The 27507-nt window shown below is 33.5% G+C and overlaps 1 protein-coding gene across 3 annotated transcripts in view; it reads right to left on the reverse strand.

Moving 5' to 3' along the window:
- Positions 1 to 827: 827 nt before the first annotated feature.
- LOC114334600 (early endosome antigen 1) overlaps positions 828 to 27507 on the reverse strand; it is a 107485-nt gene continuing 80805 nt past the window's right edge. For all 3 annotated transcript variants that reach the window (XM_028284675.2, XM_028284677.2, XM_028284674.2), the window contains exon 7: positions 828 to 11566. In XM_028284675.2, the coding sequence (XP_028140476.2) occupies positions 11386 to 11566 (181 nt within the window). In that variant the 3' untranslated portion in view covers positions 828 to 11385. The remainder of the gene's footprint in view (positions 11567 to 27507) is intronic.

Here is a 27507-nt window from a genome sequence, read left to right on the forward strand (position 1 = left end):
CCATAGTCACCTGGACAATATTTTAAAAGGATGCGATGGTGAGACTTTTTTTAAATGATTTGTTTACTTCTTACCGAGGTTGTATTGTTTATTTTCTTTCCTTCACTTTCGTATTCTGTAACTAAGACTTGTACAGGATTTATATTAGCATTCAAAAAATCAGAGTAATCCATATCGATTTAATTCTTAAAAGTCTCAAACAAATATTATTTACATGCATTGTTTTGATTTCGTAAAGTAGGTGACATTGCTTCGGCAATGTAGACCACTCGTTTTGAAAAACAACGGAGTCAGCAATTTTGTACTATTAGTATTTCATGGTCACATGCAGGTATGAAATCATAATAAAACAATTACGATTTATTTATAGATACGGAGAAAGTAAAGCAGACATCATTCATTATTCATCATTCATTCTTTAACCCTCAATGTAGTTAGAATATAGACTTTTGTTCACCAACTCGTTACTGGCATATCTAGTATTGGCAAATAAATATATGTCTGGTAAAGAGTGTTCAACTTAATCAACCCCATCATCGGGGGTTGATGAGACCCAATAACCATGAACCCCCCAACCACCATAGACTCACCTTTGGTAAAGTGGCCGTTCCTCTAGTTGCGGAACCTCCCCATGAGTCATGGGCCACGTTATAATTGGTGAACTAAACTTCTACTTTCCTTATTTTATCCAGTTACATACCTTGTAATTAAGATTTTAATCTGCCAACTAAGTTCACTTCCTATTCTTTTTATATCCATTGGAAGCATTTTTTTAGTAGTATCTAAAATATTTTGCGTATCATCTGCGTAAACTAAAACTACGAACATTACTAAAATAATTTTAATAACAAAAATGAAAAAGTCATAGAAATATACATTTTTTTAAACTCAAGGTATGTAGTTAATTTTTAAACAAGTTAAATTTACAATTCCGTAAGAATAACTTTTTAAATTAACGTTAAAACATTTTGCTTATTTAAGTTAACCTATTTTTATGTATATATGTATTAACGCAGTGCTTTATCTAACAAATAATCCCAACACTATATTAATAAATAAAGCCTCTTCTAGATATCCTATATAACTATTACCATAGACTCAAGTTAATGTTAATGATTATATAGGGACTCTAGTATCACTAAAATTTAAAATTAGAACTATATGAGAATGCAATAGGAATAGTAAATATTCTACAAATAGGAATTAGAACAAAAATGAAGTGAAAAATATCTTTCTCTTTAATATACTAAAAACATTGGTCAGTAGCCTCAAGCTGACCACAAAATTCTCCTTTTCTCAACAGAGAGCTTTTTATACCATATTAAAGAAATCAATCTATTCGAGAACTTTCTGCCTAACACAGTAAATACACTGGCCCGCAAAAATAACCGGGCACTAATGCACACTTCGCCAAACAATTAACGCAAATTTGCTAAATCTGCTGTCCGATTTGAGTGATTTTTTAATATGTTATAACCTTATTTTTTAAGAATGTCGCTGTAATAATGTTGTTGCTAGTCAGGTAAATTGTCATTGTATACCGGCTGTCATCAAATTGTGTTTTTTTCTTAATGTTCGCATCACCCTGTGGAATATTCTAGGATTTATAAAATACTGAAATTAAAACCCAACTATAGCCTCAGGCTTTCTTAACATTTTGTTTTTTATTCATTTGCTTAAATTATTATAATAAAAAAAGTTAGGTACCTTAACAACTAGCCATGTTTTTGATCAATATATCCTCACTTTCTGCTTAATTTAATCTTTTTCTTCTTCAGGTGCCATCTCCGCTACGAAAGTAGGCAATCATCATAGCTATTTTAATGTTTGAAGCAGTAGCTCTAAATAGTTGTTTTGAGCTGCATCCAAACACTTCTCTCAGGTTCTTCAGCCATAAAATTCGTCTTCTTCCAATGCTTCTTTTGCCATCTATATTTCCTTGCATTATGAGTCGTAGGATGCCATACTTCTCGCCCCGCATCACATGTCCGAGATACTGTAGCTTTTTTTCTTTAATTGTAAGTTCAACTTCCTTCTCTTTACCTATTCTTCTCAGCACTTCATTGTTAGTAACTCTATCTACCCAGGAATCCCTCATAATTCTTCTATAGGTCCACATTTGAAATGTGGACCTATAGAAGAATTAGGGAAAAAAGGTCCACCTTAATTTAATAAACAAGCCTAAAGTAGGCTAGGAGAAATTAACAATTTGATAAATGTGAAATTGTTCACACTCAAAAAGTGTCTAGTTTGTTGTGAAAATTAGTAGATTTATTATTTAAAGTTTCAATTAAGTCCGTAATTTTTGTTGTTCATCATCATCATCATTGGCTCGACAGCCCTTTCTGGGTCTTGGCCTGTTCCAGGATTCTTCTCCACTCTGATCTGTTTCGTGCTTTTTTTCTCCAGTTTTTTATTTTTAAGGTTTTTATATCATTTTCTATTTGTTCTAAATATCTCAGCTTCGGTCTTCCTCTTGTTCTTTTTCCTACTGGCATCTGTTTGAATATTTTGTTTGGTATTTCGCCTTCTTCCATTCTTTCTACATGTCCCATCCAACGCAGCCGTCCTATTTTAATGAATGTTATGATATCCGGATCCTGGTATATTTCGTATAGTTCAAAGTTGTACCTTCTTCGCCAAATTCCATTTTCTTTTGTGCCCTTATATAGGGTGTCCCAAAAGTAGCGGAACGGTCGAATATTTCGCGAACTAAACATCGGATCGACAAACTGAAAAATACGTGTTCCATCATTTTTAAAAATCTATCCAATGACACCCCCACTACACACCCTGGAGGTGGGGTGGGGGGTAACTTTAAAATCTCAAATGGAAACCCCCAGTTTTTCTTGCAGATTTTAATTCGTTACGTAAAAGTAAGCAACTTTTATTCAAGACATTTTTTCGAACTGTGGATAGATGGCGCTATAATTGGAAAAAACGATTTATCCTGATATCATAGGTAAATTATAGAAACGGTCTAATATCTCACGACATACACTTCCAAATGAGAAACCAAAAAACAGATTTTTAATCTTTTTCGACAACCTATCGAATAACACCAAGCATGACCCTCCAAACCACCCCCTGGAGGTGGGGTGGGGGTAACTTTAAAATCTTAAATAGCAACCCCCACTTTTTATCGCAGATTCGGATTCGTCATAAAAAATTAAGCAACATTTATTCGAAACATTTTTTAAAATTTCTGATAGATGGCGCTAATAAATCGTTTTTTCCAATTAAAGCGCCATCTATTAACAATTCTAAGTCTGTTGCGAACTTTGAGAAAAAAAAAAAATCAGTTTGATTCGTACACCCGGTATACAATGTCAATTTACCTGTCTAGCAACGACATTATTACAGCGACATTCTTAAAGAATAAGGCTATCACATATTAAAAAAATCACTCAAATCGGACAAGACATTTACGAAATTTGCGTTAATTTCTTGGAGAAGTGTACATTAGTGTCCGGTTATTTTTGCGGGCAAGTGGAATTTGTTTTCCATTGCATAGCACTAGATATATAATATAATAAAAAGCATAGCTACAAAATTTTAGCTTGTATTTGTATATTCAGAATATTATATAAGCTGTCATATATCATATGATAAATATAGGACCCACAGCTGGTTGTAATATTATTCAGTAATTGACTACAATCCAGCATTATTAGTCTTCTCAAAAGAGTTCTTAAACAAATTTGTTTTTTTTTGGTAAATTTTTAAAAGATCTCCATAAATATTGACTCTTCATCTTACTGTATCAAAAGTAGTTTCCTTTATCTTTGAGCTACTATCAAGACATCAATACACAGATAATACAAAACACAATATCAGATCTAACTTTTGGCCAAGTAGCCTGAGTTGTAAAGCTTTTTATATTTTTCTATAAATAAATTACTATAGATATTACTTGCTAAGATTTAAGAGCTTAATATAAAAGAAGAAGCAGAAAGTTGTCGAACTAGATCCATTTTGTTATAGTAAAATATTAAATACAACAAACAGCCTTAATGTGGTTAAGTTAAAGCTATTTAAAGCTCTGTTCAACATTAATACTGAACTTAAGAAAAGTTGTAACATATTAATAAAATTAAAAGTATATTGAATACTGCGTGTAGGATTTCTATATGGAAAAATAGGAAACATTTCAGTGAATACAAGATATTAGTTCGTTAAGGACATCCTTTATGAGTAAATGTACAAATTAAAATTCAGTCCTCGTAGCTTGCAGCTTGCAAAAAGTATCAATTTAATACACTCTAATACAAGAATAATATCAAATCTGAAAGCTAATGAAACAAATATCTGTTTTACATTTCTACAATGAAAAATTTCCTGAAAAAAATTTCTAAAAGCTCAGCATAGTAGACTAAGAGCTATAGGTGAAATTTCTTAATCATTTTAGGCACGACGGGACCCTGTAAATTAAATAGTAGAACCTAAAAGAAAACGTTTGGGCACTGTGCCGTCACTTTTCAGTGGCACATGCGTCTACAGTGGCGCATCAAACTTTCCACTTATGGACGGTATACATAAATTAAAAAATACCCTCCCTCATTGCCAGAATCTAATTTTTTTCATTTTTTTTTAAGTTCTATGTGATCAAGACATAAGATTCATCGTAATTTTAACCCACCACCCCCTTCTCCCTGCCCCCACCATCAAAAACTTTATTTTTAGATTTTATTTTTGTTTTGGTGGGATGCAATCAATTTTTAAATTTCAAAAAATTCACACGCATAGTTAAGGCTTTTATAAAACACGTTTATTTTTTATAGACCTGTAGGTTGAGTGTACATAACCTCAAAAAATGTTTAAATTTTTTTTTTTTGGAAAAAAGTATATAACTTTTTTTTGGGGACAGCTGCAGATCTAATTTTTTCTTAGTCTTGTATATTTTATCAAACACTATATTTCTGATTTTTTTCAGATTTTTCTGTAATGCTGATCACCTTCAAAAATCCAAAAAACTGTTTTTAAGGGGGTTTTGGGGGGTTTGAACGTGTTTTTCTGATTTTTAAATATTCTAAAGGACTCAGTTACTTCAAGTTACATATAATCTATAAAAACAAAATTGATTTGATATATTATGAAGTCTATAAAATAGGAAAAATCCCCAAAACCCCCAAAAAACAGTTTTTCGGATTTTTTAAGGTGGGAAGCCTAACGGAAAAATCTGAAAAAAATATAAATATAGTGTTTCATAAAACACACGAGATTAAGAAAAAATTAGACCTGCAGCTATTCCTCAAAAAAAGTTATACGCTTTTTTGAAAAAAAAAAAAATTCTTTTAATTTTTTGAGGTTATGTACACTCTACCTATGGGTCTATAAAAATAGGCATGTTTTATAAAAGCCTCAACTATGCGTGTGAATTTTTTGAAATTTTAAAATTGATTGCATCCCACCAAAAAAAAATAAAAACGAAAAATGAAGTTTTTGATGGTGGGGGCAGGGGGAAGGGGGTGGTGGGTTAAAATCACGATGAATCCTATGTGTTAATCACATAGAACTTAAAAAAAATAAAAAAATTTAATTCTGTTAGTAAGTTCTTGTTAACTTTTAATTTATTTATCCCGTCCATAAGTGGAAAGTTTGATGCGCCACTGTCGACGCATGTGCCACTGAAAAGTGACGGCACAGTGTTCAAACGTTTTCTTTTAGGTTCTACTATTTAAGTTATAGGGTCCCATCGTGCCTAAAATGATTAAAAAATTTCACCTATAGCGGCTCTTAGTCTATAAAACAGTTGTCCCTTTTAACAACATTACTGTATTGTTACGACAGTTCTGTAAGATTGATCCCACACAGAAATGTCTAGTGAAGTCTAGAACGTCAGAAAATGTATAAAAGCATATGGTGTTGACGTTTCTACAACAGTTGTAATTGAGCATTTGAAGTTTAAAATTGTCATTGTGTGTGAAAGTATTGTAATATTAAAAAACTCTAACATGAAGTAAAAACCACTTCTATGTAATTGGTATATTTATTAAAAATTTTAAAAATCCCAATGGATTGAACAGAATGTATCCAATTCAGAACGTTTTCGGACCTATCAGTCCATCATCAGTGAATTCAAATACTTCAAATATGTAGCAAGTACTTGAATTCACTGATGATGGACTGATAGGTCCGAAAACGTTCTGAATTTGACACATTTTGTTCAATCCATTGAATTTTTAAAATTTTTAATAAATATACAATTACATAAAAGTGGTTTTTACTTCATGTTCGAGTTTTTTAACTATATGGTATACAGCCATCCTATGGAACTACCCTTTTTAGTTTATTGTAATATTGTCGTGTTAATAAATTCATTTTAAAGCCGATTAACAGTATTATTATAGCGTTTTATGGGTTTATAGGTCGGGCCTAGAATAATTGCTTGCTGGCGTGACGTTTCAAACTGTGGCAGACATTATCAACGGCGATTTGACATATTTCAAATTCACTGGGCTAAATGACAATCAAAATAGCTAATATATAGAATCGCATAGTTTCATCGCGTTTCATCAGCAAAAAATTCATCGTCCCTATTATAACAGGACAAAGACTCTTTAATAGGTTACCAATGCATATAAAATTGTGTAAGATCATGACAAGCTTTTTGATTGCAAACATTTTTTGTTCAGTTGAAGAATTTCTTCAATTCTAAATTCTACTATTTTTGTTGTTAGTTTGTTTATTTGTTTGTTTTATTTACCTAATTGACTAATTATATACAGACTATGTTTGTCTAAAAGAAAATAAAGTATTTATTTATATCCACATTTTGTTATCAGTAAGTTTGTAAAATAAAGCGATTACTGCAGTTTTGCTGAAATCAACTCAAAAAAATGTTTGAAATGTTATAAAGTGAATGGCATGTTAGAATGTTTAAAAACGACTTATGCTTTGAAATGTTAACCCTCTTTTGCCCAAGAGAAGAAATCCGCAAAGCATGATAATTTCCTTTTAGCATTCTATTGCTTTAGGGCCCAATTAAGCAAAAATCTTATTTAAAATTATTTCCGCCCTCCCCCCCTCCTCCCACATATGCTGCCCAAAGATACATTTTATAAAAGTATATTGCAAATAAACCAGAAAGTATTAGTACCTAAAACTTGTGAATAATTAAACTTAAATAACATAACAATAAGTCAATTTAATTGGTTTTTATAAAAAAAAATTACTAGAATAGTAACAGTAGGTAAACTGAATTAACCGCTTGTGTTGATGGCTTGAAAAACGCGCACACTCACGGAACAAGAAACTAAATCAACATAACTTAATATTTTGAAACCGTTTAAATCAAACAAAGATAACCAACTGTATAGAGAAAGAACAGCCGATTGTGACAACCAAAGTTTGAACTATTGAAAAATCCCCCAATATTTAAAAAATCAATTATAAAGTCATGTATCTTGTGAGATACATTGGGCTGAAGAGGGTTAAAATACTATGTAACTAGACAGTAATGGTGTGCAAAAAGATTAGGCCCTTGTCCCATCAAAGCTACGCGACGGAGATACGATGTCGTCGCGATGTATCTTTATTGTTGAACTTATCGTTTATATACACTATGCTCCCACCAATGCGACACCCAAGCGGTATCATGATATAATGAAACCGAAGATATGACACCACGCAGCTCCTGTCAAATGTCAAGTGACGTCAATACGTGACGATCCCGACATGTTTCGTCATTTGTTGTGTTTGTTTCTGCTATTTATATAACAGGTTAAACATTTGGAAAAACTGGTTGTCAGAAATGAGTTCAATTGCCTCTACAATGCCTCCTTATAGAAAATAATTCTAAAAATGACCATCATTATATAGCTAGTATTTCTCAATTAGAACAAAATGAGATCGATACTGAAATAATCTCACAGAATGGTGAAGATGACCATTAAAGAATCGGTAGATACGGAAACAGGAAGATATAACCTAAGAAATTGTGATCAAACTAAAAAGTCTTCACACAAATTTCCACTTCAGAACAAGTTACAGATGTGATGACCAAACCTCTAACGAAAATAAGATTCTACATCCTCTGAAAGACAGGACTGATGTAGATGCGAAAAACATTTTTAATAACGGAAAGTATTGAAATTTAGTAGGTATTAATAAGGTTTTTCTCATTGTATTTAGTAAATGTCATAATTACGTTAGTGTGATAATAATTTTAATGAAAACATCACTATTTTAAGTGCACATTTGCCTATTTTATCTTCAATAAATCCATAATTCACAAAAGTTTATATCCATTACTTTATCACTACGTTTCGTAAAAAGAAATTTAACATAAATGATCCGTAATTTTGTTACCAGAATGTTTCCACTTTTTATGTTATCCATAGGTTATTTAAAATTGGCGCCGCTAACTAGTCACGTATTGACGTCATGCGCAGAACCGAAAGAATTTGAAACACTTTGGTGTCATATCTCCTAAATTTATTGTATCATGAAGCGGTATCTTGTTGCCGAGCGAATCGACAGGTCAGTTTTTAAAGCGACATTCAAGCCGAGTGTGCGGTGTATCGTATCGAAAATTAACGAAATGAGTAATCATAACACAACATGAAGAGGAATATAATAAAAAAATTAGTAGATGCTATAAACAATATATGTTTACAGCACTAAAATTAATCATTATTTGTTTACCTGAGAGTTATTAACAGCTTTTATTCAACACTCACACTTTTTCGGAAATTTGTATCTTTCTTTTGGACGTGAGGTCCGACTTTTTCAACCAGGTCGAAACACAGTTCTTTTGACATCCGGTAAAATAACAATTTAAATTTCACTGGATATCTGTCGAGTTCTTTAGCAGCAACAAACATTCTGTTTTTGAGTTTCTTGCAGTAAAAAGATGCACCCACCATTTCCTTTTCTTAAACTTGTACATCCGTACATAGCCAAACCGGAGATGTGGGCCCAGAGATAACCAAATCAGAGGTTAGTCAGGCAATAAACTCTATGAAAACCAATAAATCTGCTGGTCCAGATGAATTACCTAGAGAGCTGATAAAGTTGGTCAACAAGAAAAACCTGGACATAATAGTGGAACTGTTCAACGCTATCTATACTACGGGAATCATCCCTAGAGAAATGTTGACATCAGCACTTGTGTGTTTGCCAAAGAATGCAGTGACTACCGAACCATAAGCTTAATGTCACATACCTTGAAAATTCTGCTGAAAATTATCCACGCCAGAATACTCTCTAAACTGGAGCTGGATATTAGTGACACTCAATATGGGTTCCGCAATGGTATGGGTACCAGAGAGGCATTATTCTCCTTCAACGTGCTGACACAGAGATGTTTGGATGTTAACCGTCCTCTTTACGTCTGTTTTATAGACTACAATAAAGCGTTTGATAAAGTAAAACATGATCGACTCATGGAAATTCTGAAAACTAAAAACAGATGAAAGAGATTTAAGACTAATATAACACACCTCTATTACAATCAGCAAGCAATAGTAATAGTTGAAAAAGAAACATCTGAAGAAATGGAAATAAAGAGAGGAGTCAGGCAAGGCTGCATACTATCACCTCTATTATTTAACGCTTATTCTTACGACGTAATGTGAGAAACTCTGGAAGATGAAACAGTCGGCATAAGAGTAAATGGAATCTTAGTTAACAACATCAGATATGCAGATGATACAGTAATAATAGCCGATAGTTCTTGCCTGCAAAGGTAAAACAGTATATGTGAAAAAAGTGAGTTTTGAGATAAATGACTTTTTGTTCTTTTGTTGTGCCGTTTTGTCATTTATAAAGTTAGACAAGTGAAATTTGGAATATAAAAAAAGCATGTTATTATAATAATTATTATAACAGCAAATATGTATAGTTTTTTCAAATGTGCTTGTAAAATGACATATACTGTTTTACCATTTTTCCAGTATACCCAAAGAGTATATAAAAGACTTTATACGTATATACCGTCGGGGGAGATAAAAATTCCCATTGGTCATACTATGGTAAAAGAGTATATGAAATGTTTATACTATTTAACCATTGTAATTGGGATAATGTTTTTATGAAATATGTTACCGTATAACAGCATATACCACATATATCCTGTTTTACCAGTAGAGTTTCAAAAAATAGATATAACATAATACCAGGGATAAGCAGTGTATGATGATGTATACTATTCTGTCTTTGTAGAGTTTGTCGAATATACTGTTTTACCATAGCAGAGACGCAAGTACACGTACTCATATACTGTTTTACCAGTGTCACATTTTGAAAACTAAATGAAATAGAAATAAACTAAAAATTGCATAAGAAAGAGCGGAAAAAATTACCCAGTTTTGGCGGCAAATTCAAAAATCGATTTTTTTCATATATACTGTTTTACCTTGGCAGGCAAGAGTTTACAAGACCTGCAAAGACTCATGAGTAAAATAGTAAGGTGTAGTAGGGAGTACGGACTCTCTCAATATCAAAAAGATGAACTTGGCGATATTGTTCACTGAACTGAATATGTAGTAGAGATGTAGAAAACACGTCGCTTTGATGGGACACCTCCATGTCGCCTGCTTGTGCCCTATCAAAATCGTGTTGCCATCGCGTCGCTGTTGCGTAGCTTTGGAGGGACAAGACCCAAAGGAAGTTAAATAATTTTCAAGAAATATTGAATACAGTCGGCACAACCAAAGATCAAATTGTAGGATATGGAAGACAAATGATCGAGTAATCTAACAATATATAATGTATTTATATGCCTAAGCGGTGATTTGAATTCGAATTCCTAGTTTTTTGTACAAAAACCAGTTAAGAGTGTATTATTCATTTTTGAGTTGTAACAAAGGAAACAATTGTAATAACTTCAATGACATCAGTTCTTGCCTTCTTTGATTACAACCAGCATAGCTGTAGATACTTCAGGGTTTGCAGTGACATAACCTATTTATCGTAAAATATGATGTTACCAATATGTATGTTACTGTAACCCTAATAAAAAATTCCTATTTAATGCATGGCTTTAGAAAAGATAGTGTATCGAACTCACAGTAAACAAGTTAATTGCACTTGATGTGATGCCAGACACTAATATTTTACACTTGTATTATGCAATTAATAATCATTTTCCATATAGATATTCCATACAACAGAAAATTCAACATACAGTCGAACCCGCTTATTAGAATGCCGGTTAAAGGAATATCCCGGTTTAAGGAATAAAAATTTGAGGTCCCAAAACGTTTTTACTATGCTTATATGATCGGTTATTCGAATATCCCTGTTACAGGAATACTTTTCTTGGCACGACGGCTATTCCAATAAGCGGGTTCGACTGTATTATGTCCGGAGAGGTTAAAAATCATCAGCTGTGACTAGGTTATTTCAATTAAGTAAAACAAATGAATCTTTACATTGATTTTGTTACACATTTTTGCCAGTTACTTCGTCGCAAAGCGCTGAAAGCTGTTCACATTCTTCTGTCTTCTGTTGGAGTGATACTTCTAGAGAACTAACCTTTATTTCCAATCGTCTTATGAATGCTCTCAATTTGTTAATTTCGATGTCATATTGTTCTTTAACATCATGAATTTCTTTATTTGACCTGTAGAAAAAGAAACAGTTGTTAATCTGAAAATACACAATGATCATTGGATACTGGCTCGTATGAATAAAAATTAGAATTGAGTTTATACTCCAAATTTTGGAGTAAATATTCCATGTCGTATGAATAAAAAACATAAGTAGATACTCGGCTTGAGTAGGTATAGTACCTTTCGAAATATTTTATAAAACCTTAATTTTAAGCTTATTACAAAGTCATTTGTATTTGAATGGTGTGGTTAAGTTTTCGGTCCAGGTAGAAATTAATAAATTTTAATCTATTGTACTTTTAATCATTATACCTGCTATTCAGTATGTTCAGTCAGTACTCGAAATTTAACGTTACTACTTAAGTACAAATGACTTGATAATATGATTAAGATACGGTTTGCTAAAATAACTTGAAACATACTATACTCTTATGTACCGGGTGTCCCAATAAGAATGGCTCTAGGACATATCTCAGGAGTCGTTTATACTACAGATTTGGGAAAAAAATTTTATAACAAAAGTTGACCCGAGAAAAGCCTGGAAATTATTTTCATAATTGTAAGTCCACCGCTAGAGGGCGTAATTGAATATCAAAAATTAAAAAATCGAAATTTTACAAAATTTGCCTAATGAAAGGGCACTGGAAATCCAATCATCGTATTCTTCATACAATTCTGTGCATATTTTATTTCACAAGTTTAAGTCTACCTGTGAAAATAAGAGGTGGGGGTGAGTGGGAACCTTGTTATGAAAAAATCGCTGCAAGTCCGGTTCTGCAAAATCGATTTTTACAAACTTGGTCTTGTTGAAAACAGCTCTTTTTCTTCAATGTAATAGTTATAATTTGGAAACAGCCTATTATGTAATATGCCGGCTAGACTTACAATTCACGAAAATTTTTGAATTCCCTCTTGTCTTCTTCGCTTCAGCATCCATTTGGCTTGCAAATTTTAGAAGCCTTGGAGGTGTTACCAAGGAAATGGACCAATAAGTTTTCAATTTAAAAATCTTTTAGTAATATTTTAATATTTTTTAAATATTATTAATAATGCATTTAGAATCGAAAACTTCATCTTTTAATTGCCAGATGACGCTCGTCACCTAATATTTTCACTTCAGTTGCAATGGGTGGGAAAACCTCTCGGTACTGATCAATTGGGGTATATAGAACAAGCCTACGTTCTCTCCGATGAGGCTCCAATAAGAGCCGGAAATCGCGATTCAGAGGACTGGACTGCGCTCCGTATTCTAATTGAAAAGTAAGATTGTTTTGCCTTCGCATTGCAACTGAATTAAAAATAAAATTTTTATTTTATTTTCAAATGGAATAATTTTAGGATGAAAAATATAGCGTAGCACCGTGGTTACTGGTGCCCTTTAGAAATCCGTATACTCCTGCAGAGCTTGCTTATAACAAATTATTTACAAAGGAGCGTGTAATAATTGAAAGATGTTTTGGACAACTAAAACAACGATTTCCGATGCTTCAATATAAAGTTCGGGTGTCGACAGAAAATGTCCCAAAAATTGTTATATATGTTACACAACGTAGCAAAATATTTAAATGATGAACTCGATCCAATGGAGCCCCCAATACAAGGTATTCCGAATCCGTGTCCCGTATAAGATGAAGATAACATCAGAAAAAGTGGGCAACAAACGCGATCTGAATTAGCAGTAATAATTTTTGCCCTAACTTGAGGTGAGTAAAAGTCGAAATACAAAACATCGCATTTATAATTTTTATCGTTAACATTTTTTCTTATAATTAACATGTTTTAATTATGACTTGTAAAGTATTATATCGATTAAATAATGAAAATGTTGAGTGGCTTTCAAAGAACTTTTTGAGTAAAGAATCGAAAGAAACAAGTGGTGGAGGTGTATGTAACTTTGATAAAATGAAAATATTTTTAAGATATGTCAGTGATCCGGGGGTTTAAACAGGAGTGGGATAAGATATTGGTGTTCATCAAAGTACTGTGTCGTAAGGTTGTGACGCAAGTTGCTGACTAGATAATACAAAAATGCGCAAGTTGGATAAAATTCTTTCACACTCCAAAGGATATAATAGATCCTAAAGGAAGATGGCAAACAAGGTACACTTTTCCGTGTACGTGATCGTTTGTGCCCACATAAAAATAAAAAAACCAGCTCTTCATGGTAACGAAAATCACAAAGGATATCACAGTATCAACGTTCGAGCCACTTGCAATGCAGATGAGATGCAAGCGTAGACGCATCATGGCCAGGATCTGTCCAAGATTCACGGATATGGAGCAACTCACAAATTTGTAACCTTACTAAAAATGAGTTTAGGATATTATAACAAATGCAATAATTTTAGAAGATGAAGGTTATGGCATAGCATCGTGGTTAATGAACTTTACTTTAGAAATCCGGATACTCCTGCATAACTTGCTTATAACAAATTATTTACAAAGGAGCGTGTAATAATCAAAAGATGTTTTAGATAACTAAACAACGGTTTCCGATAGTTCAATCTAAAGTTCGGGTGTCGGTAGAAAATGTTCCAAAACTCTGGCAAGTTTAAAAATTAAATAGAGAGTATCTATTCTTATGTACTGTGAGCAGAAACTCATCACATCAAATTACTTTTATTCATACGAAAAGAGTATAAACTTATACTTTATGCTCATACTCAGGAGTTTATACTCCGTTTTTATTCATACCACCCAACATTTTGCAGATACATCACTGAATGAATGCTGGACTTCTAATCGTTTTTTCCATGGAAGTTGGCTGTTGTAAACCAGTACTACAGCCAGTTGGCTTATTGTAGAGCTTCCATTTCCTAATATTCTCCAGAATCCTGGCACCCTGAAAAGTCTCTATAAAATAGTCCTAATGTAGGCAAGTGTCCGTTGACTGGCGCATGTCCAGAAAGCTTGATATGACTAAGCTGATTCCTCCTTATTTTCAGTAGTACTTCCGCCCTATTAGCATAATATGCCTGTGCAATATACATAGTGCCATTTATTTGACCGGGTATATTTTCCTAGAGTTATGTTACCTTCGGATCAAGGCTTTTTCCAGTCACAGATGCTTTTTGTAATCTCATGGCTCGTCTGGCTAAAGTTGATTAGTGTTTTACTGCCCAAGTCAGATGGTGCGCAGTTGCATCACAGCCAATAACCAATTGCAGTCCATGTTCCTACAATATCTTACTAGCTGTTCCAACTGCCTTAGTGATGGTTGTTCAGAATCATTATGTGGGAGGTACGCTGATCAGATAATTATCTCCTTCATACTACCTCTCTCTATAGTCTTCATTTTCACTGGCGATAAATCCATGGAACAAAGGTTCATCAAAGTGTTTTGATATGTTATTTGACTTTTATACAGGTCCTCGGGATTTCTGCAGATCGGCTATATACAGGGTGTTTGGTAAAGAATGGGTAATAGCTTAACCTTAGATTCCTGAGATTAAAATAGGTAGATTTAAGCTAACTTACCTTAGTACAAAAGTTGATAATAACCGAAATCCAGGGTGTCAAAGTTAAACTTTTATTTTATTTATTTTTGAATATTTCCTGACAGGCATGGGACAAAAACACGAAATTTGGTAAGTGGTGCTGGTATTGTACAATCTACTAAATTATGTTAAACAAACGTTTCTTTATACTACCAGAGGCGTACGACGAGGGAACGTGAATGGTTGACCCTTCCCAAATTCTACGCCACTGGTGGAATTGCTATTTTAGTGCAATTTTTTGATTCTCCAATACTTTATATGTAAAAAACATACCCTTCATTCGTAACGATAAAACCATTAGTTTTCGAGATATTTGAAGCTAAAAACGAAGGAGCATAATACATTATTCAAAATAAGTGTGCCTTTTCATTTTTAACTTCAAATATCTCGAAAACTAATGACTTTATCGTTACGAATAAAGAGTATATTATTTGCATAGACAGTATTGGAGAATCTAAAAATTATGCTAAAATAGCAGTTTCATCAGTGGCGTAGAATTTGGGAAGGGTCAACCATTCATGTTCCCCTGTCGTACGCCTCTAGTAGTAGGCAGAAACGATTATTTAACATAATTTAGTAGGGTGTACAGTGCCTACACTTTCTGCCAAGTATCCCACGGATATGTCAAATTATTTTAAAGTATTCTTTTTTTTTAATAATTTATTCTTTATTTAAAACTTTAAGAACTATGTGTGCCCGGTACTATAAAATTATTTGACATATCCTTATGGTACCTGGCAGAAAGTGTAGGTACTGTACACCCTACTAAATTATGATAAATAATCGTTTGTGGTTAATACCAGAGGCGTACGACAGGGGAAAGTGAATGGTTGGCCCTTCCGAAATTCTACGCCACTGAAGAAACTGCTATTTTAGCATAATTTTTAGATTCTCCAATACTTTCTATGCAAGTAATATACTCTTCATTCGTAACGATAAAGTCATTAGTTTTCGAGATATTTGAAGTTAAAAATGAAAAGGCACACTTATTTTATGTCGGTAAAGTCAGCAGCACCACTTCATAAGACCAAATTCAGACTAAGACTATATTTTATTGCTAATTTATTGCTAATTTATTACGCAAAGGAAAAATTTATTGCTGTAGCCGTTTCCGAGAAACATTGGGTGCTGCTAGCTTTACGGTAAAGCTAGCAGCACCCACTCTATATCTCGGCAATGAAAAGGAGTACGGGGATCATTTTAACGGCATATTTTATTGCTATTTAATTGCTCTTGATTGGTATATTAACCAAACCCAAAAAACTACCCCATCATCCCCTAGCGTAAAACTCACCCCCAAAAAGATGATGAAAATCGAAAATGCAACCCCAAGGAATTAATTGCTAATTTATTGCTAATTTATTACGGAAAGAAAAAATTTATTGCTGTAGCCGTTTCCGAGAAACAGTGGGTGCTGCTAGCTTTACGGTAAAGCTAGCAGCACCCACTCTATATCTCGGCAATGAAAAGGAGTACGGGGATCATTTTAACGGCATATTTTATTGCTATTTAATTGCTCTTGATTGGTATATTAACCAAACCCAAAAAACTACCCCATCATCCCCTAGCGTAAAACTCACCCCCAAAAAGATGATGAAAATCGAAAATGCAACCCCAAGGAATTAATTGCTAATTTATTGCTAATTTATTACGGAAAGAAAAAATTTATTGCTGTAGCCGTTTCCGAGAAACAGTGGGTGCTGCTAGCTTTACGGTAAAGCTAGCAGCACCCACTCTATATCTCGGCAATGAAAAGGAGTACGGGGATCATTTTAACGGCATATTTTATTGCTATTTAATTGCTCTTGATTGGTATATTAACCAAACCCAAAAAACTACCCCATCATCCCCTAGCGTAAAACTCACCCCCAAAAAGATGATGAAAATCGAAAATGCAACCCCAAGGAATTAATTGCTAATTTATTGCTAATTTATTACGGAAAGAAAAAATTTATTGCTGTAGCCGTTTCCGAGAAACAGTGGGTGCTGCTAGCTTTACGGTAAAGCTAGCAGCACCCACTCTATATCTCGGCAATGAAAAGGAGTACGGGGATCATTTTAACGGCATATTTTATTGCTATTTAATTGCTCTTGATTGGTATATTAACCAAACCCAAAAAACTACCCCATCATCCCCTAGCGTAAAACTCACCCCCAAAAAGATGATGAAAATCGAAAATTCAATCCCAAGGAATTAATTGCTAATTTATTGCTAATTTATTACGGAAAGAAAAAATTTATTGCTGTAGCCGTTTCCGAGAAACAGTGGGTGCTGCTAGCTTTACGGTAAAGCTAGCAGCACCCACTCTATATCTCGGCAATGAAAAGGAGTACGGGGATCATTTTAACGGCATATTTTATTGCTATTTAATTGCTCTTGATTGGTATATTAACCAAACCCAAAAAACTACCCCATCATCCCCTAGCGTAAAACTCACCCCCAAAAATATGATGAAAATCGAAAATTCAACCCCAAGGAATTAATTGCTAATTTATTGCTAATTTATTACGGAAAGAAAAAATTTATTGCTGTAGCCGTTTCCGAGAAACAGTGGGTGCTGCTAGCTTTACGGTAAAGCTAGCAGCACCCACTCTATATCTCGGCACTGAAAAGGATTACAGGGATAATTTTAACGGCATATTTTATTGCTATTTAATTGCTCTTGATTGGTATATTAACCAATCCTGAACATCTACCCCATCATCCCCTAGCGCGAAACTCACCCCCGAAAAAATTATGAAAATCAAAAATTCAACCCCAAGGAATTAATTACTAATTTATTGCTAATTTAATACGAAAAGAAAAATTTTATTGCTGTAGCCGTTTCCGAGAAACAGTGTTTACGGTAAAGCTAGCAGCACCCACCCTATATCTCGACAATGAAAAGGAATACAGGGACCATTTTAAAGGCATATTTTATTGCTAATTAATTGCTCTTGATTGATATATTAACCAATCTCTAAAAACTACCCCATCATCCCCTAGCGGGAAACTCACCCCCGAAAAAATTATGAAAATCGAAAATTCGACCTCAAGGAATTAATTACTAATTTATTACAAAAAGAAAAAATTTATTGCTGTAGCCATTTCCGAGAAACAGTGGGTGCTGCTAGCTTAAAGCTATATCTCGGCAAGAAAAATGGGTACAGGGTCCATCCTGGCGACCAATTTTATTGCTAATTATTTTTAATAATTCTGTCAAAATTCCATCCTGTCAATTCTGTAAATATTCTGGACGCTACCGGAGAAGCCCCTGGAACGAAAATAATAAAGAAAAACCAAAAGTGGTCAACGAAAACACCATGGTTTACACTAGAGGTTAAATAAAACTGTCACCAAAAAAAGAAAGCTTTCCTAAAATATAGGTCAGAAAAAACGAATGAATCATATGAAAACTATAAAAGAGTAAGAACTGAAACTCATCAATTGGTAAGAAAAACAATAACAGATTATACTGGGAAAGATTCACAAAAGGACTAGAGATGGATTTCTATGGACAACAGAAACAAGGCGCTTCATAAGATAACAAAGAAGCGAAATGAAAGAACTAGTTGAAATAGAACACATAAAAAAGGAAACGTGGGTGGCCTTCCTGACAGAAATTTTTAAAAAAGAAAACGAAAAATCTTTACCAGAAACACCAAATAAAATCAAATACCAAATGAACTCTTATAATATGGTGGTGTACAACAACTGCAACTTCTTATTCATAAAATAATCGCCACGAACAGAATACCAGATGAATGGAGAAGAGCGATCATGCTGAGGTTCTTCAAGAAAGGAGATAAGAAGGACCCCAATAACTATCGAGCAATAAATCTTTTAAATACAACACTCAAATTGACAACAAGAATTATAGCGACAAAGATAAACGAACGAATAACTCTGCAAGAGGAGCAGCAAGGATTTCGGACAGGAAGATCATAATGCACGGATGCAGTTTTTGTAATGACAAATAAAAGAAAAGTCGCTGGAATATAATAAATCAGCATATATTATGTGGCTGATAGATTTGGAAAAAGCGCTTGATAGAGTGAGAATTCGGAACGCGACACATTTATTATATGAAAAGGGAATATCAGTGGATTTAGTAAAAACCATTGAGAATATAATATATACGAAGATAGCATAGCGATATGTCTGTAAACCTGTATTGCCCCAGTTCCCAATATATCTTTTCATAACTGTAGCAGTTAGTGCTAGGTTTGTTCTAGTTTGTTCTGTAATTTTGAAGTTTGTTCTAAAAAAATAAAAGAGTTATTCAATATACAATGTGGCGCTCCAAGTTTACGTAAAGTTGTATTGCCCATATAGAACCCAAACGATTAGAGAAAATCTGAATAAACCACAAGTTAGTGCTAGGTTTGTTCTGCATTTTTGTCAAAGCGTGTAATTTGTTCTGTATAAACAAAAAAGATATACAAGATATAATGTGGCGCTCCAAGTTTACGTAAAGCTGTATTGCCCATATAGAATCCAAACGATTAGAGAAAATCTGAATAAACCACAAGTTAGTGCTAGGTTTGTTCTGCATTTTTGCCAAAGCGTGTAATTTGTTCTGCATAAACAAAAAAGATATACAAGATATAATGTGGCGCTCCAAGTTTACGTAAAGCTGTATTGCCCATATAGAATCCAAACGATTAGAGAAAATCTGAATAAACCACAAGTTAGTGCTAGGTTTGTTCTGCATTTTTGCCAAAGAGTGTAATTTGTTCTGCATAAACAAAAAGATATACAAGATATAATGTGGCGCTCCAAGTTTACGTAAAGCTGTACTGCCCATATAAAATCAAAACGATCAGAGAAAATCTGAATAAACCACAAGTTAGTGCTAGGTTTGTTCTGCATTTTTACCAAAGCGTGTAATATGTTCTGCATAAACAAAAAAGTTATACAAGATATACATATGTATAATGTTTCGCTACAATTTTGCGTAAAGCAGTACTGTCCCATATTATAGAATTAAAACCATTGAAGACATTTTGAATATACGTCATTCCACGAATATACGACTGTTTTGGATTATCGAGACAACGAATATTTTACTGTGCAACATAAGCAGTACGAAAGTAAATTGCTCTAATAATTATTTCAATAAGCAACAATGTAATTTGCAATTTAGTTTTGTTCTTCATATTTTGCACAGTAAAATATTCGTTGTTAAGATAATCCAAAACAGTCGTATATTCGTGAAATGGATAAATCTAAATAGACCATATTATAATAAGTTAGTGCTGGGTTTGTTCTGCATTTCTGTCAAAGCGTGAAATTTGCGCAAAAACAGTTACACAAGATATTATGCGTTGCTCCAATTCTACCTAAATGTACTGCCCCATAATATAAAATCCAAAAAAAAATTGAATAGGCTAACTTTGTTATAAAGCTCATTCACAATAATTCTAAGAATTGACTTATGCAGAATTTAAGAGTAACCCGCTGATAAAGTCGAAGCAATAAAGGGATTTCACGTAAATATAAGTATTGAAATGGGCCGGCTTAAGAAATTTTATATTTCATTTGGTATTAACTTAAACATATTTATTTTAAATAAATATCTAGATAAATAAGGGAAAAATACAGAAACTGATAGAGTATTAGAATTAATTAATTATTATATTTTTCTGTGTGGATTCTTTATTAAATATATCCCAATTTTGAAAGTAATTAACAATTCTTGTTATGTTATAGGTATTTTCCTAAGAAGTGCGGAAAGTAATACTTTTCTGCACGCGATTGCGCGAAGCGGAGTTCGGCAATCAGTCGAGTGCGGAAAATAGACTTTCCGCAAGAGTTAGGAACAATATTTTTTCTACGAGTGTTTAAAAAATGACCAAATCTTAACCAATTAATTGGGTCTATTGAATAAAAAGAAGCATTTTCTTTTACTTCCTCGTATTTAAGTATTTACTTAACGGTAATTGAATAAAGCATTAAAGAAATTACTTTATTCAATTAGTATTAAGTAAATACTTAAATACTTGTAAGTTAAAGCAAATACTTCTTTTTATTCAATAGACCCATTGAATTAATTGCACATTCTGAACAAATGCACCTGCTAGGCTTGTCCAAACAAATGCAGAAAGTCATACTTTTCCGCACGCGACTGCAGTTTGCCGAACGACGCGAAGCGGGAGTTCGGCAAGCAGTCGAGTGCGGAAAAGAGACTTTCTGCAAGCGTTAGGAAAAATATTTTTTCTACGAGTCTTTAAAAAATGACCAAATCTTAATCAACTAATTTAATTAATATGAAAATACATACACAAATTAATTCTTTGACAAGGTTGTCAAAACCAAAGTTTCAGCATAATTGGTTAGCATGACGACGATCTTGGTTTCCATGACGACGATTCAAAACCACTGTTATTGTCTACTGATTTGACTTTCGAATATTATGTCAAAATTATTTTATTTCATCGAATTCTCGCGTTAATTTCATTAAAACATAAACACAATAAGATATATTTGAAATAAATTAGTAAATAATATCTATATATTAGTTTATTGCATGTATTATAATTACTTTAAGGCCATATTAACATATCTAAATTAACACGCGTGCGGAAAAGTAAAACGCGTGCGGAAAAGTAAAACGCGTGCGGAAAAGTAAAACGCGTGCGGAAAAGTAAAACGTGTGCGGAAAAGTAAAACGCGTGCGGAAAAGTAACACGCGTGCGGAAAAGTAAAACTTTCTAAACTAAAATGCGTGCGCGAAAGTAGACATTTTTTCACGCTCGTAGAAAAAATAAATTGCAAGTGAAATAATAAAATAGTGAAATGAAAATTAAAATACAGACCGGACCTGATTCCGAACCACAAAGCGTGTTTAATTTCAGCTCCGATATACTCGCAATTTTATACCAGTATTTTCACAATAGTAAATTAACAAAAGTGATATACCTGTTCAATAAAGTTAGTGTTATAAGAAGACCCAAAAACGTGAGGAGAAGAACATTAATTAGATTGAAATAATATATTCATTTGGAAATCTATCTCTATAAAATCTTCATATCAACACTACACCGGACTGGTTTTTTATTAACAACAATTAAAACCAGGGACGTACTTGAATATGTTTATAATAAATCGTTCAAGTAAAATTAAATGATGAATAATACTTTATCAACAATGGAAACTCCTACCACTTCTCAAAACACTCCAATGTACTCTACTATTGCATCTCAACAAACTACTCCAAAATTACCAGTGAAAGAACAAGCCATCATCTTCAGTTCAATTAATGGCGCAAAATTGCAAGATTCTTTTGCAACTAGGACCACTCGTCCAACCAAAAAATATTATTTATTCATCAAGAATCTCTAATAACCGAGTATGCGTTTATCTTTCAAGTAAAGCTGTAGTTGATGACTTTCTAAATAAAGCAGGATCCATAAAAATAAATAATGAAGTACTTCTAGCACGTAGATTAGTCACTCCATCGGAACGTCTTCTCTTATCTAATGCTCATCCAACAATACCGCAGGAAATGTTAATTAATATTCTCCAGAACCTAGGCTTGAAATTAATGTCACCAATAACATGTTTGAGAATTGGAGCTACAAATCCTGAATATAGCCACATACTCAGTTTTAGGCGTCAAGTATACATAGAATCCCTAGATAATATAACCATACCTGATTTTGTCATGCTTAATCATGATAATGTTAGCTACAAAATATTTTTGTCCAACGACCAATCGCTTTGTTTCAAATGTAAACAAAATGGCCATCTTGCCTCATAATGCTCATCAGAAACCTGTTCCCTAATCAATTCTAATATGCCAAATACTATTCCAACTTTTAATCCACCTCACAGTATCACCTCGCAGATTCCCACAACAGATAACCAAACAAATAATTCATCAAGTCCTCTTCTTCCAATAAATTCTATGGAGGTGTCAAATATATCCCTTTCAACAACAGAAACATCAACATCAACCAAAAGACATTTATCAGAAACCCCATCTCCAACAGAAGAACCAGCATCTAATATATTTAACGAAGCATGTAATAAAAGTAGTCCTATATCCAAAAAATAAGAGCCGACAACAATTCTGAACCCGAAAAAAACATAATACCACCCACTCAAGACTCACCCCAAAAACAACAGATACAAGTTGATCAGAAATTACAAAATCAAATTCACACAATATCCAAGGAAACAATAGAAACCGAAGAAGCTGCTAAAAGATTTATCAATAAACATTCAAAATCATATGTCTTAAATTACGATGAATTTCGGGAGTTACTAAATGAGACATGCGGAGCTAAAGATGTCTATAATATTGTTAAGGATTATATACCAGATTTACCATTACTTATTAAAATGCTTGTAGACACTCATCCTCATTTTACTGACTCAAAATTAAAAAATCGAATCACACGACTACGCAAAAAGCTAGAAAGACTATTACAACATGAAGTATCTGAACCGGATAGTGATTCATGTGCTTCAACTAAACAATAAATCACTTTCAATAGTATATTACAATGGAATTTAAATGGGTATTACACCCATTTAACAATGTTACAGCTTCTTATCTCAGAATATGCACCAGATTTTATTTCGTTACAAGAAACTCACTTCAAAAATAACTCAACACACAACCTGAAAGGTTACACAGGATTTTGCACCAATCCACCCAATCAGAACTACGCTAGTGGAGGAGTAGCTCTATATATAAAGTCAAATATACCTGTTCAAAATATAAACCTCACAACTAATATCGAAGCAGTTGCTGTAACAATACTTGCCCCTCTAAAGTTAAATATTTGCAGCATTTATGTTCCACCAGACAAGACTTTGACTAAACCCGAACTACTTAATCTTCTCCAACAAATTCCTTCCCCTCGAATAATCACGGGAGATTTTAATTGCCATAATATTACATGGGGATCAAATAAAACAACAACGAGGGGAAATATGTTAGAAATCGTTTTGAACACTATGAACTTATGCCTACTTAACGACGGCTCGCCAACAAGATTCAATATAGCTACGGGAACTTCTTCCGCCATTGATCTCTCCATATGTGAACCCTCATTGATCACCCAACTAGACTGGACAGCATTAAAAGATTTATATAGTAGCGACCACTTCCCAATCTTAATAAAGCACACAGTAAATTTAAACACAAATACAATACCAACTCAAAAATGGAAATTAAAAAAGGCAAATTGGATTGAATTTGAGAGAATTGTATCAAACAGAATGGATCAGATTAAAATTTCAGACTCCATTGATGACACACTTAGGAGCTTCAATCAGCTTATACTGGATGCGGCTAATATAACCATAGGTAAATCTCAACTTAAAAAAAAACGCAAACCAGTTCCCTGGTGGAATTCACAATGTAAAGCCGCTACTAAATTAAGTAAAACAATTTGGAACCGCTACAAAAAATACAAAAATATTGATCTATTAACAGAGTACAAAAAACGTAGAGCTGAAGCAAGAAGAATAATTAAAAAAAGCAAACAAGAATCATGGCAGACATACATATCTAGCATAAACAGTAGTACAAATATATCATCAGTTTGGAAAAAAGTTAAAAAAATAACAGGGCAGCATACCTACCAACAAATTGTGAGCCTGCAAAAAGAAAAAACGCTACTAACTGAGCCACAGGATATAGTAAATGAACTGGCTGATACCTATCAAAAATTCTCATCCAACCAAAGTTACAGTAACGAGTTCCTAACATACAAACAAGAGGAGGAGGCAGTACCTATTACAATTTCCGACGAATTTAACGCTATTAATATACCTCTCAGTTTTGGGGAATTTGAAGATGCACTTAATAGCATAAAAGACACTGCACCAGGTCCAGATGACATACCAATACAATTCATTAAAAAACTTCCCATGGAAGCAAAAGAGTTTCTGCTCCAAATTTTCAATATTATTTGGGAACAAAAATCATTTCCAAAAATCTGGAAAAATGCCATTGTTATTCCTATTATTAAAGCAAATAAAGATAAATTACACCCATAATCATATCGTCCTATATCATTAACGTGTTCCTCATGTAAACTTATGGAAAAAATAGTCAACAGAAGATTAATGTGGAACCCGGAACGCAATGATCAACTGATTATCGAACAAGCTGGCTTTAGACCAGGCAGATCTACAAACGACAACATTATCGATCTGGAAAACGCTATTCACGAAGCTTTTAAAAATAACCAAAAATGTATGGCGATTTACTTTGACATAACTAAAGCATTTGATACAGTATGGAAACACCGTATATTGAGCATTCTAAACAAATTTGGATATCAAGGAAATATTTTAGCCTATATAAAAAATTTTTTAACTCAAAGAACATTTCAAGTCCGAGCGAATGGTGCTATATCCTATCTTAGAGAACAACAAAACGGAATCCCACAAGGATCAGTCATCAGCCCTACTCTGTTTTTAATAGCAATAAACGATATAGTAAAAATCATGGCGAAACCTGTTCAGGCACAACTATATGCTGACGATCTGATTATTTACATCAAAGGAAAAAACGTAAATCATATGGCGTCAATATTACAGGAACACTTAAATAAACTAGTAAATTGGTCCTTAAACACCGGTTTTAGTTTTTGTTGTAATAAAACAAAATGTATAATATTTTCAAAAAAACGTATCGAGGATAAACCAAATCTCACGCTTGAGAATCAAAATCTTTCCTATACAAACGAAATAAAATTCCTAGGAATGATATTTGATCAACAGTTAAATTGGAAAAGTCATATTCAGCAGTTAGTTCTTTCATGTCGACATGGTCTTAACTTGTTAAAGTATCTAGCTCACAGGACTTGGGATGCCGAAGGTAAAACACTGCTCATGCTATATAGATCCTTAATTCGCTCTAAGATTGACTACGGATGTGTCGCATATGCATCTGCCAGCAAAACAACGTTGAAACCTTTGGATACGCTACATAACACCTCCCTAAGGATTATACTTGGAGCATACAGAACAACTCCGATAAATAGCATACAAGCTGAAATAGGCGAACCCACTCTAATGCTTCGTAGACAGCTGTTAACCTTTAATTACGCTTCTAACATAAATGTACATAAAAGAATTTCAATAAATAACATTTTAGATCCATCCATGACCAATGACTCTTCAAAGTTCAATCTCCCTTATTCTCGCAGAATCCACCATGCAATGGAGCTACTTAACTGGCAGGAATTTCCACCCTTATATCAATACAAAGAAATATCTTCATCTCCACCTTGGACTGTAAAAATTCCAACAGTCAATTGCAGTCTATTACAATTCCAAAAAAATAGCACTAACCCTAATCTCATCTTACAACACTTCAGAGATCTAATTAACTCTCATTCCGATTACACAGTATACTATACAGACGCGTATAAAACTGAAAATGGAGTCGGAGTGGCATTTGTTAACAACACAGAGACTCACAAACATAAAATTCCAGATACTGCAACTGTATTAATTGGGGAACTTTATGCGATCTACCAAGCAATACTACATGCAAATGCGAACAAGATGAAGAAGATAATAATCGTCACAAATTCTATGTCATCACTACACGTAATAAGGAAAATTTACACGCAGCATCCAATAGCTTTACTAATAAAGGAAGAACTACATAAATTGCATACTGAAGATTTAAGAATCAAGTTTCTCTGGGTCCCATCACATGTTGGAGTAGCAGGCAATGAAGCAGCAGACCGAAATGCCAAAGAAGCCATAAATGATAACAGTATTCCAATGTCGCTTCAATCTGTAAGTATGGATCTAAAAAGCTACTTCATAAAACATATTTTCGAAAATTGGAACAGTAAATGGAAATCCACATCATCAAAGCTTCAGGAGATAAAAAACAACGTTGGACCATGGCAACCACCCGAGGTATCTAGACGAAAGCAAACAATTATTTCCCGTTTACGACTTGGACATACCCAATTTTCTCATGAATATTTGCTGAAAAAAGAAGAACCTCCAATTTGTGATGAGCGCGGGTCACCCCTTACAGCACCGTTTCTCAACCTTTTACCCTTTGCGACCCAATCTTCCATAATTATTTTCACCGCGCCCCCCCCTCGTTCAATAATTTTGACAAAAAACAGTAACATCTTACTTTTTAGTATTGAGTGCTCTTTATGATTATAACTCCTATTCAAGTTCATGTGTATTTGATTTTTTATTTTGTCAGAATTTTGTTTTGCTTTGATTTTAGTAAATTAGTTAATGATGTTGGTGTATTTTTTATGTGCTCACGCCCCCCATTACTAAAAGCGCGCCCCCTAGGGGGGCGCGCCCCACAGGTTGAGAATCGCTGCCTTATAGTGAAACATGTGCTAGTGGAAAAGTGTGAAAAGTTCAATAGCCATAGAATTAAATACCATTTAGCTAACAATCTTAAAGACATTTTAGACTATAACAACACTAATAAACTATTTCTGTTTCTAAAAGACTGCAACTTACT

This window comes from Diabrotica virgifera, chromosome 10 (genome assembly GCF_917563875.1).
Source record: "Diabrotica virgifera virgifera chromosome 10, PGI_DIABVI_V3a".
NCBI classification, from domain to species: Eukaryota; Metazoa; Arthropoda; class Insecta; order Coleoptera; family Chrysomelidae; genus Diabrotica; species Diabrotica virgifera.